At 46.2% G+C, this 12,196-nt stretch overlaps 1 protein-coding gene across 1 annotated transcript in view; it reads right to left on the reverse strand.

Moving 5' to 3' along the window:
• Window positions 1-12,196, reverse strand: part of LOC119965889 (collagen alpha-3(VI) chain-like) — a 153,042-nt gene that overhangs the window by 57,571 nt on the left and 83,275 nt on the right. The window contains exons 17-18 of the mRNA XM_038796854.1: window positions 8,905-8,967; window positions 2,775-2,837 (exon numbers count right to left, since the gene is read on the reverse strand). Coding sequence (XP_038652782.1) covers window positions 2,775-2,837; window positions 8,905-8,967 — 126 coding nt within the window. The remainder of the gene's footprint in view (window positions 1-2,774; window positions 2,838-8,904; window positions 8,968-12,196) is intronic.

Consider the following 12,196-nt stretch of genomic DNA (forward strand, 5'->3'; position numbering starts at 1 on the left):
GGTCATCTGGGTGGGGGCCGGTGGATCATCACCTCTGCGCCGTACGCCAACCTCTATGTTGGTGACTGATCTGTCCTCGGCCACCTCCGCGAACTCCAGGGCCCCTTCCTCATAGGGGGTGAGGACTCTGATATCCGGCACCCCACCGCCCATCTGGGCCCTCTCCCATCTGTTGTGGGCAAACTTCTCCTGTGGAGACATAGAGGAGGCATCGCGAGCTGCACGCTTCATTCATTGCGCTTGGGGTGGGTAGAGGGATGGGGGAACAGGGCATCCCGTCTTCACTCGGTCTTGTCCAACAATCTGGCCAGGTCGGTATTGCTGAATCGTGGGGCTGGTCTCCTCGTTGGCATGGCTGCGAACTGTCTGGGGTTTGCTCTGCAGGATTAATTTAAACGCTGCTCTCCCTTGTTGGCGGGGACCTGGCGGGCGCGGTCACGGTGAATCAGCCGGCAGCACCATCATTTGCGGCATGAAACGCGTGGGGCTCGTTACGTGGTCCAGTTAACATTTGATACCGGTGACAGCCTCACCGGGTCAAGCATCGGGAAGCTCGAGGCAGTTCCCGCTCGCTACCACACTTAGAAACTTTTCCGTTAAATCACGCCCTATTTCTGTGAATCTTGGTGCCTGTAGGGAAAAATCAGTTGGAACCAGCAGGAAAAACCAACCGGACATAATTGATTTCACCAGGATAACAGAACCAAAATAACTGGACACCAGCTGATATCCACAGTTGTCTGATTGGAGTTAACAGAGACACAGGAATCTACCTGGAACAAGTTAATCTGTTTGCTGGTTTAACTGTATTTAATTGGAATACTTGGCACTTACATTGGGAGACCTGTTGTGATTCCACTTGTCCAGTTGGCTTCAACTGTGACCATTTAAATCTTAACGGGACCAGTTACCTTCTGCTGGAATAAGTTAACAGGCAAACTGGAACCAGTTGAAATGCTATCTGGCTGCTTTGACCACTCTTTGAACTTGAAACTGTCTCAGTTGAAGCCAACTTGGCCACAGTGTTTGTCAATCTGCAGTGTGTCCCCCACAATTCCTGCAGTGCTGCATTCTGGGTGAAGGAGGGAACATTTGATTTATTTTAATTTTCTCAGCCAGCGGGGGAGAGAGCACGGATTTGGCAGTTTTACAAAGCCTGGCAGGCTGTTTTATTGCAGGCAACACTGAGGATACAATTCCTCACAGAAGGAGGTTGACTCGGAGACCTTTTGTCACCTGTTTTGGAAATCCCGAACTAATTTCAAGCTTAAAGCTTTTATCTTGCTGTTGTTTCACCCACCACCGCCAGGGGAGGAGATTTTCAAGAAAGAGTTACATCCAAAAGATTCACAACCTCAATAAGAGGCAAAAATCCAGTGAAGCACTCAGCATGTAAATGCTTAAGCCCAGTATTTTGAATAACCACTGCAATTTAACATATCTGTACTGCAATTGTATTAATTGTTTGGTTCCTGCACTGTTTATTTGGTTTTTGTATCATGCATTTTGTGTTCTTATCTACCGCAATAAAGTTCAAAACTTATAATGCATTTTAGTCAGCTATATTTCAATACAGCAAAAACTGATATTTCTTTCTATTTAATTAGTTGTATTTATATGCATGTGGTGAAATAATGTTCTAGATCTTCCTTTTGCAAGTTTTGAATACTTCGCTGCAGTAGCTGTCCCATATTTTAAGGACTAGTGCTGTATTTTCTAAGACAACCTGTGGAAAGTGATCCTGGGAATCTTCAGGGTGTTAATCATAGAATCATAGAATTTACAATGCAGAAGGAGGTCAATTGGCCCATCAAGTCTGCACTGGCCCTTGGAAAGAGCACCCCACTTAAGCCCATACTTCCAACCTATCCCCATTGCCCAGTAACGTCACCTAACCTTTTTGGACACGAAGGGCAATTTAGCATGGCCAATCCACCTAATCTGCACATCTTTGGACTGTGGGAGGAAACCGGAGCACCCTGAGGAAACCCACGCACACACGGGGAGAACGTGCAGACTCCGCACAGACAGTGACCCAAGCTGGGAATCAAACCTGGGACCCTGGAGCTGTGAAGCAACTGCGCTAACCAGTGAGCTACCGTGCTGTCCTTAATGCTCCAGTGGTACTGGAATTGAGTGAATCGGCCAGCAGAAGGCCTCAACGAGATAAGTTGTAACCCCCCGGTCCTGGTCGCAATTAAAAGAACTCCCACCCGTCTCAGCCACCCCCTCCAACACCACACACGTTTAGCAAGCCCCCCACCCTCTGCTCTAATAGTCATCTAAACCCGACCCCTATCGAGTCACTGGAAACGATATAAGTGGATAACTGGGGGCATCTGAATTGGACATCTGGAAGCAACTCAACGGGGAGCAATTCAACTGAACAATGGGGAGGAGCTCAACTGGACAACCGGGCCAGTTCAACTGGGAATAGTTCAACTGCAGAGAAAGACAAAGCTCTCACCATTTGCATTGAACCAACATGTATATTTAGTGCTCTGCATAGAAATTTGGCATTTCAAATCTATTCATACATTAGTTGATACCTTAATAAAGGATGTAGCTGATATTTGGCGCAAGAACAATACTTTGCCTTGAAGCATCCAGATGTTACTAGCACACTTCACTTGTACCCAGATGTTCATACCCATCTAGGTTCTAACTTACCCTGTAGTGTCCATTACAATGTCTCAATAGAAGAATTGTATCCTTTCAAATTGGACCTGCAACTAAACATCGCAGACATACCAAGATTCGGATCCACTACAAACCTGTTGACCTCGAGCTCCCAGTTCACCTTTTCGACCTGGACGACCAGGCCCACCTGGTATCCCCTGTAACAATTGGAAAAAGCACAAGTTGGGAAATGTACAAATGAATGATACACGATAACAAATCTTAATAGTCTGGGAGATCTAAAAATGAAATCTCTGTCATTATTAACAAAATATGGGAGCAATTTATTTCTTTACACTATTTCTACCATCAGGTCAGGACCAAATCAAATCTCAACCAAGTTTCATTCAGTTCACCTTCAAATGGTCATAAATGCCAAGTGGAAATGATCACAGCTCATATGGTTTATTTGTGATCTTCTTTCTCAAACAATAACTTTAATGTTCTTAAAGTAAATTTAATGATCTGAAAAATGCATCTATGCAACAGGCGGAAAACATAAGGGACAGATTTAATTCCCTCCCCCACTCCCCCTGGCATGTTGGTGATGGAGAAGGGCATTTAATCAGGCAGGAGGGTGAGAAGATAAAATCAAACACTAGTGTTTTGAGCTTAAAGAAAGGAGATAGCAATGGGATGAGAGAAGAGCTCACTAAGGTAGACTTTATACTTTATGGTGAAACAGATGAGGAACAGTGGAGAACCTTCCAAGCGATTTTTCACAGTGCTCAGCAAAGGTTTATACCAACAAAAAGGAAGGACGGTAGAAAGAGGGAAAATTGACCGTGGATATCTAAGGAAATAAAGGAGAGTATCAAATTGAAGGAAAAAGCATACAAAGTGGCAAAGATTAGTGGGAGACTAGAGGCCTGGGAAATCTTTAGGGGGCAACAGAAAGCTACTAAAAAAGCTATAAAGAAGAATAAGGTAGATTATGAGAGTGAACTTGCTCAGAATATAAAAACAGATTGTAAAAGTTTCTACAAATATACAAAACCAAAAAGAGTGGCTAATGTAAATATTGGTCCTTTAGAGGATGAGAAGGGAGATTTAATAATGGGAGATGAGGAAATGGCTGAGGAACTGAACAGGTTTTTTGGGTCGGTCTTCACAGTGGAAGACACAAATAACATGCCAGCGACTGATAGAAATGAGGCTATGACAGGTGAGGACCTTGAGGTGATTGTTTTCACTAAGGAGGTAGTGATGGGCAAGCTAATGGGGCTAAAGGCAGACAAGTCTCCTGGCCCTGATGGAATGCATCCCAGAGTGCTAAAAGAGATAGCTAGGGAAATTGCAAATGCACTAGTGATAATTTACCAAAATTCACTAGACTCTGGGGTGGTCCCGGTGGATTGCAAATGAACAAACGTGACATCAGTGCTTAAAAAAGGACAGCTGCGCTCCAAAAGCTCATGTTTGAATCAAATCTGTTGGACTTTAACCTGGTGTTGTAAGACTTCTTACTGTGCTCACCCCAGTCCAACGCCGCCATCTCCACATCTTAAAAAAGGAGGTAGGCAGAAAGAGGGTAATTATAGGCCAGTTAGCTTAACTTCAGTAGTAGGGAAGATGATGGAATCTACCATCAAGGAAGAAATAGCGAGGCATCTGGATAGAAATTGTCCCATTGGGCAGACGCAGCATGGGTTCATGAAGGGCAGGTCGTGCCTAACTAATATAGTGGAATTTTTTGAGGACATTACCAGTGCAGTAGATAACGAGGAGCCAATGGATGTGGTATATCTGGATTTCCAGAAAGCTTTTGACAAGGTGCCACACAAAAGGTTGCTGCATCAGATAAAGATACATGGCATTAAGGGTAAAGTAGTAACATGGATAGAGGATTGGTTAATTAATAGAATACAAAGAGTGGGGATTAATGGGTGTTTCTCTGGTTGGCAATCAGCAGCTAATGGTGTCTCTCAGGGATCAGTGTTAGGCCCACAATTGTTCACAATTTACATAGATGATTTGAAATTGGGGACCAAGGGCAATGTGTCCAAGTTTGCAGATGACACTAAGGTGAGTGGCAAATCAAAAAGTGCAGAGGATACCGGAAGTCTGCAGAGGGATTTGGATAGGTTAAGTGAATTGGCTAGGGTCTGGCAGATGGAATACAATGTTGACAAATGTGAGGTTATCCATTTTGGTAGGAATAACAGCAAAAGGGATTATTATTTAAATGATAAAATATTACAACATGTTGCTGTGCAGAGAGACCTGGGTGTGTTCGTGCATGAGTGGCAAAAAGTTGGTTTACAGGTACAACAAGTGATTAAGAAGGCAAATGGAGTTTTGCCCTTCATTGCTAGAGGGATGGAGTTTAATACTAGGGCGGTTATGCTGCAATTGTATAAGGTGTTAGTGAGGCCACACCTGGAGTATTGTGTTCAGTTTTGGTCTCCTTACCTGAGAAAGGACGTACTGGCACTGGAGGGTGTGCAGAGGAGTTTCACTTGGTTAATCCCAGAGCTGAAGGGGTTGGATTATGAGGAGAGGTTGAGTAGACTGGGACTGTACTCGTTGGAATTTAGAAGGATGCGGGGGGATCTTATAGAAACATATAAAATTATGAAGGGAATAGATAGGATAGATGCAGGCAGGTTGTTTCCACTGGCGGGTGAAAGCAGAACTAGGGGGCATAGCCTCAAAATAAGGGGAAGTAGATTTAGGACTGAATTTAGGAGGAACTTCTTCACCCAAAGGGTTGTGAATCTATGGAATTCCTTGCCCAGTGAAGCAGTTGAGGCTCCTTCATTAAATGTTTTTAAGATACAGATAGATAGTTTTTTGAAGAATAAAGGGATTAAGGGTTATGGTGTTCGGGCCGTAAAGTGGAGCTGAGTCCACAAAAGATCAGCCATGATCTCATTAAATGGCGGAGCAGGCTCAAGGGGCCAGATGGCCTACTCCTGCTCCTAGTTCTTATGTTCCCACCCTGATGATCAAATTAATGCCCCCTTAAACACTTTATTCTGCCACCACTGGTATTGGCCCAATGGCTGGCAGTTGACATCAAGGTGAACCATGGCCAACAACCCATTCACGCTGAGAGTCACCCGCAGCCCTTGCTGCCGACCCCCCCCCCCCCCCCCCCCCCCCCCTCCTCCAACCTTGATCCTAGTTACCTGAGTAGCACTTAATATAATGGGCCTTTCCTGAAACAGGCAAAGTGGGGCTCTTGCCAGCTGTCCAGGTGGTGGGCAAAAACCTTGCCACCTCCATTAAAAACAGCCCTAAATCGCTGTCAACATAGTTTATGTTGAATTGATGGTTATCTTAAATATTTGCAATCAGTATCAACTTTACAAACGGAACAACAGCATTATAAATAATATACAATGCATTCAGAATTCCCAAATGTTCAATCAGTTTATGCACCTTGTTTCACGTAAGTTTTGTTTTGGTTTGGAGGAAGGCACTGCTGGAAACATTTAAATCCCTACTTTTTCCAGTCATGAATCAAGTATTTATTGCAATGAACACACACTTGCAAATCAAAGTACATTCAACAGCTGTTAGACGCTTAATCCACTGAACGAACCTAAAATAGATTAATTTAAGCATTGTAAATATTACTTAGCCACGAAAGAGTCTCTTCTGTAAGGGCTGAAATTGAAGACAAGTAATCCCGAAAGAAAATACGAGGCGGGATTCTCCGTGAACTGGCAGGGCAGACCACTCCGGTGCCAAGAAGTGGCGTGACCCATTCCGGCGTCAGGCTTCCCCGAAGGAGCGGAGTCCTCCGCACCTTCAGGAGCTAGGCCGGTGCCAGACCGGTTTGCGCCGCGCCTTCCGGCACGGGAAGGGCTAGGCGCCACGTCAACTGGCGGCGAAGGGCCTCCGCCGGCCAGCTCGAGTTGCCGCATGCGTGAGCCCGCTGGCGTCATCCCAGCGCAGCTCATCTCCGCGCCGGCCATCACTGACTGTTACAGCGGCTGGCACGGAGGAATAGAGTGCCCCCACGGCACAAGCCCACCCGCGGATCGGTGGGCCCCGATCGCGGGCCAGGCCACCATGGAGGCACCCTCAGGGGCCAGATCCTCCCGCACCCCCCCGAGGACCCCGGAGGCCTCCCTCAGAGCCAGGTCCTGCCAGTAAGTACCTGTTGTAATTTACGCCGGCGGGACCGGCCGAAAACGGGCTGCCACTCGGCCCATCACGGGCCGGAGAATTGCCGGGGGGGAGGGGCGCTGCCAGCGGCTGCCGACCAGCGCAGCGCGATTCCCGCCCTGCCAAATCCCCGGCGCCGGAGAACTCGGCAGCCGGCGGGGGCGGGATTCACGCCGCCCTCCCCGGTGATTCTCCGACACGGCAGGGGATCGGAGAATCCCACCCATTGTTGGAGACTATTGTCAATGCCAATGTTGATAAGGTTCATTAATTCATCAAAAACACCAGGGCTTGTTTCTAGAGGAATAGAATTGAAAGTAGTGAAGTTATGCGAAACGTGTACCAAACTCTGGTTGGACCACACTTGGGATATGGTGCACAGTTCTGGCTGCATATTGTTCAGAGAATATGGAAGCATTGGAGAGGATGCAAATAAAAGTTACATGCATGATATCAGAAATGCCAGGGCAACCAGTGGGGGTGAATTGGAAGGAAGGAGTGCTGATTGGGAGAATGGCTCAGGGAAGAAGAGGGTGTCGAACAGGAGGGGGTTGGAGGAGGCTCCTGAGAAACAGGAGCTCGAGGCTGGGAGGTGGTGGAGTAAAGATATCCAGGCCTGATGGTGTGGCTCACATTAAAAATTCTAAGCCACCCCCTTGGAGTGCCTTGACCACCTGGCCATCTTCCATCCTCAGCTCTAAATGGGGAGGTTGGGGGTGGGTTTGGGACGGGAAATGAATTTTTCGATGCCTCAACCCCCAACTCATATCTGTCAGATTTTGAAGGTTAAAATTTCTCCCTTACTTTCAAAGGACTTTGTGGCCTCTTTGCTTTTCCTACCAAATGCACTTCCTCACTGTGGTGATATAACCACTGTAGATATGTGTACTTGCAGTAGGGGGATGTATGGCTGTACCTGTAATACAGGTTCCTCCGGTAAGCCCCTAGCTCCGACCACAGGGAGCTTGTGTATAAATATGCGTGTGAGTCACTCAGACCCTAGTCTACAGTTGCAGCCGGAGGAATAGCATCACACAGCAATAAAGCCTCGATTTTACATGTCTCTCGTCTTTGAGTGCCATTGTTAGCGCCACACTCACATTTACTAATTAAATGCCCATTCTACATGTTTATTTCTGTCTTCCTGTATTTTGTTGAAGCCTCCACTGTGTTAACTACAGCCCCAGTTTGGTAACATCTGCAAATTTTGAAATTGTACTCCGACCCCCGAGACAAGTGGTTTATGTAAACAGTGAAAATAGTGCTTCCAAAACTGATCCTTGTGGAATATCACTTCCTGTCATTTTGCCAAGCTAAGTAACCACCTTTAACAATTCCCGCTCAATGTTTCCTGTTCTCTAGCCAGCTGAATTATTGAATCATATTTGTGCTTCGAGTAAGAATGCCTCATGATGTTTATAAGCAATACTATTTAGATATTCAGACAACCAACGCTGAGGCAATAGCAGTTCATTCCCTTAGCAAAATGAAGCGGAGGGCCCAAGTGAGGGTGTCGGAAACTTGTGAATGGGCTGAAATTAATCTTGAACAGTTGTGCCAAATAGGCACCGGTGAATCAGCCGCTGGTTGTATATCTCCCCACCCTATTATCTTTTCTATTGGGCGTCTGGCTTCACTCCTGAGATTTCAGTATCATCCAAGATTGATTTTACCCCACACACCTCTGAAAGTGTGCTTGTGGTACCAAGTGAGGGCATGATTAAGTTTGACTGTAATAACCTCCATGTACATGAGTGAAGTCACCATCTGTAGCATCATATCCTAATAGGAATCAGCTTTGAAGGGAAGCAGGCAGTGAAATGGGAGGGAGAGACAGATACGCTTTACAAATCTTAATCTGGAGATATACATGTATGAAGAATCAACAGAGCTGCAAATGAATGCAATTAAACAGCGAGTTTCTTGGATTTATTTGGATTTGGGTTTATTGTCATGTGTATCGAGATACAGTGAAAAGTATTGTTCTGCGAACAATGTATGATCCTATGATCTATGATCCTATGAACAGTCCAGACACATCGTTCCATACATGAAAAACATTGGACAAATGATAAGCACACAAAGTAAATACATATTTCTGGTGTCTACCTGTGGACCCTGGAATCCTGGATCTCCCTTACGACCTGGCTTACCAGCATTTCCATTCTGACCCTACAGAAACACAGAGAACTATTATTTTACGATAAGAATCTCTGATTTTCTAAACATCATTTCACCATGCTCCAGAACGTCGCACTTTCTTCCTTGGAGTTAGCAATAGCCTAGCAGCCACATACAACATTATATGGGCATGCTGCTAATGCAGTTGTTTCAAACTAAACCTAAACTCACAGTGAAACCTAATTGATTCCACCGTCAACCTCTCGACCAGTGAACGTCTTTTACCAACTGTCAGCCACATACCTCACACTGAAGATTTAAAATTATTATCATTAACGGGATTCATGATCAGCTTTGTGGATGATTAGGCTGCTTCCTTCTGTATTCTTTCAATGATTACTTTCCCTTTGTAGCAGTAAGTGTGGAAAGAGACATCCGAAACTTGGCGTTGTAGAACGGATTCTTCGCCGCAGTCAGGGCCGAAACGGAGGAAAGTGAATGCTGAAAATAGTGCCATTGGGAATATTCCAGTTCCCACCAGCTCCACGCAAACAACTGTGGCCGGATTCTCCGGTCGGCGACGGCGAAATCGCTGTCGGCGACCGGCCAGGGAATCAGAGTTCCCGACCAAGTCGGGAGCGGTGCCTCCCCCTCCAAAGTGGCATGCTCTACGAGTACGCCGCACCACGTATTGATGGCCTCAGGACATTGCCTGAGGCCCCCCCCCCCCCCTTCGATGCTCCGCCCTTGACCGGCCGAGTTCCCAACGTTGTGGAACACGTGTGGTCTCACCCGTTGGGAACTCGGCGTGGCGGCTGCTGACTCAGTCGAGCGCTGCCACAGTCGGGGGAGGGCCGATCCGCAGGCAGGAGGGGATATTATTCGGAGCTGGGGGCACTGTGGTTACGTGATCCCGGGCACGCGAGCCGGCCGAAGGGGGGGACTATTTCAAGGGTGTGGTCCGCAAGCGGCCGGCGCCATGTTGCATGGCACGGCCGCTGCAGGCCACCGCTGTGTGCATACGCGGCCACGGACACGGCAAATCCCTGGGGCATAGCGCCAGCTAAAGCCGGGTGCTCTACGCTGCAAATGGAGATGTGGGCATCGCCGTCCTGCATTTATTACCCATCCCTAATTGTCCTTGAACTGAGTGGCTTGCTGGGCCATTTCAGAGGGCATTTAAGACTCAGCCACATTGCTGTGGATCTGGCATCACATGTAGGTCAGACCAGGTAAGGATGAGAATTCTCCCTCCCTGAAGGACATCAGTGAACCAGGTGGGTTTTTAGGACAGTCGGCAATGGTTTCATGGTCATCTTTAGATTTTTAATTCCAGATTTATATGTCGTGATGGGATTCGAACCTGGGTCACCAGGTTATTCCTCAGCAAAATGGGGAATCGGTGGCCATTTTGAGCCTTTTCTTCTGGTGTAAAATGTCACCGTTCCCACGCCGGCGTGGTGACATTACCCCAGAATCGGAGATACCCCAGAATCGGAGAATCCAGCCCCTGTTTTTTGAGAAGTGGGGATGGGGAATGAGGGTGAGTGGGGGGATGGTGCCAGCACCATTCACCTGCATTCAGCAGGTAGCCAGTTCAAATAGCCTGCAAGTAACTCCCTGGCGACAGGCCAGGAGGGCTATACTCTGAGGCATTTTACTTTTATGCTAAATACCCAGTTGCACTAAAATCACCAGAAAGCATGTAAGCTCAAAGGCTGTAAATGAAGAAAACTTAACAATGTGAGTAGTTTGATTGGCAATGATCCTGTAGGAATGTTCAACACTCCCATAATGCATTATTCTTATTTCACATGACATTGGGCTATTTAAACTAAATAGGTTAATATCTGCTGACATCCAACTGAAAGTGGAAATGTTAAAGATTAGGTGAGGGGTGGGCTTAGGATGAATGGTGATGTCATTCATGGTTTTATAATTTTCCATTATTCTCTGTTCAAGGCCACTGGAAAAATGATCCTTTGAAAGACTGGAAGGCTGTCAAAGTGAAACGAGACCTTAGTAATGAGTCACAACTTCCATTGAGAATAAAATAATTTGGCTTCGATTGGACCATTCCACACCACATTACGTGCTCCTGTGAATCCATTGTACATTGAAGGGCATCCAGGAACATTTTTTTCTCAAAATATAAATGATGTTTCAATGTGGACTGGAAATCCTGAAGTTACTTAACTGATCAATTTTCAGCTGCATGTTATGACTACAGTTAGGCCTGGATATGTATATGGAACATAAAGGGGTTAAGTCAAATTGGCTACTTTGCTAGTTTGACCTTCGTGGGAACAAGGGTTCAGGGAATTAAAATATAGTTCGGAAAATTATGGCCAATTCACCTCAGTGTCGAATGTCCCAAAACAGGATGTAAGCAATAAAGTGATGAAAAGTCTGTAATTATAAGAGGTTTGGAAGTGTGCCAATGTTACAAATAACGATGATAATCAAGACACTGACATGAAGAACATCAATAAGGGAATTTTGGAATTTCTTGTGATTTCATCGTGTTTCCATTGTGGTCAGGGGAGCAGGCACCCTTGAAACAGTGTGAAGGTGCGTCTGCATGATTCAACCACGTGAAATGCTAGGCCTCTCTGGGGGTCATGTGACAGTCAAAAATGACATCTTTAGCAGTTCATAGGGACTCTGTCCATGAGGGATAACATCACCCTTTAAACACTTTCTTTATTCGTTATGGGGATGTGGGCGTCGCCGGCCTGCATTTTTGCCTATCCCTAATTGTCCTTGAACTGGGTGGCTTGCTAGGCCATTTAAGAGTCAGTCACATTGCTGTGGATCTGATGTTGCATGTAGGTCAGACCAGGTAAGGACGAGAGATTTCCTTCTCACTGATGTCTAAGGACATCAACCTGGATTCGAACCTGGGTCACCAGGTTATTACCCTGAGTCTCTGGATTGCTAGTCCAGTGATGATACCACTACACCACCAAGAGACTAAAGGATTACACATTTCCTGAACGATGCTCACAATACTCAGTTCTGCTGGTCTCCTCTAGTATCTCTTCACACCTGGTGTGCTGATCAGTCGTACAACAAAGAACAAAGGAAAAGTGGATTGCTAGTCCAGTGATGATACCGCTACACCACCACCTCCCAAGGTATGGAGTTGACCATGCAGGGCGTAACAAATCCCTGATCACCACAAGTTCTGAACACGCGTACAGAGCGGTATAAGAAAAGTGTACTTCTCCTTTGTCTTTTGTTGTGCGACTGATCAGCACACCAGGTGTGAAGAGATACT

This window comes from Scyliorhinus canicula, chromosome 5, assembly GCF_902713615.1.
Source record: "Scyliorhinus canicula chromosome 5, sScyCan1.1, whole genome shotgun sequence".
NCBI classification, from domain to species: Eukaryota; Metazoa; Chordata; class Chondrichthyes; order Carcharhiniformes; family Scyliorhinidae; genus Scyliorhinus; species Scyliorhinus canicula.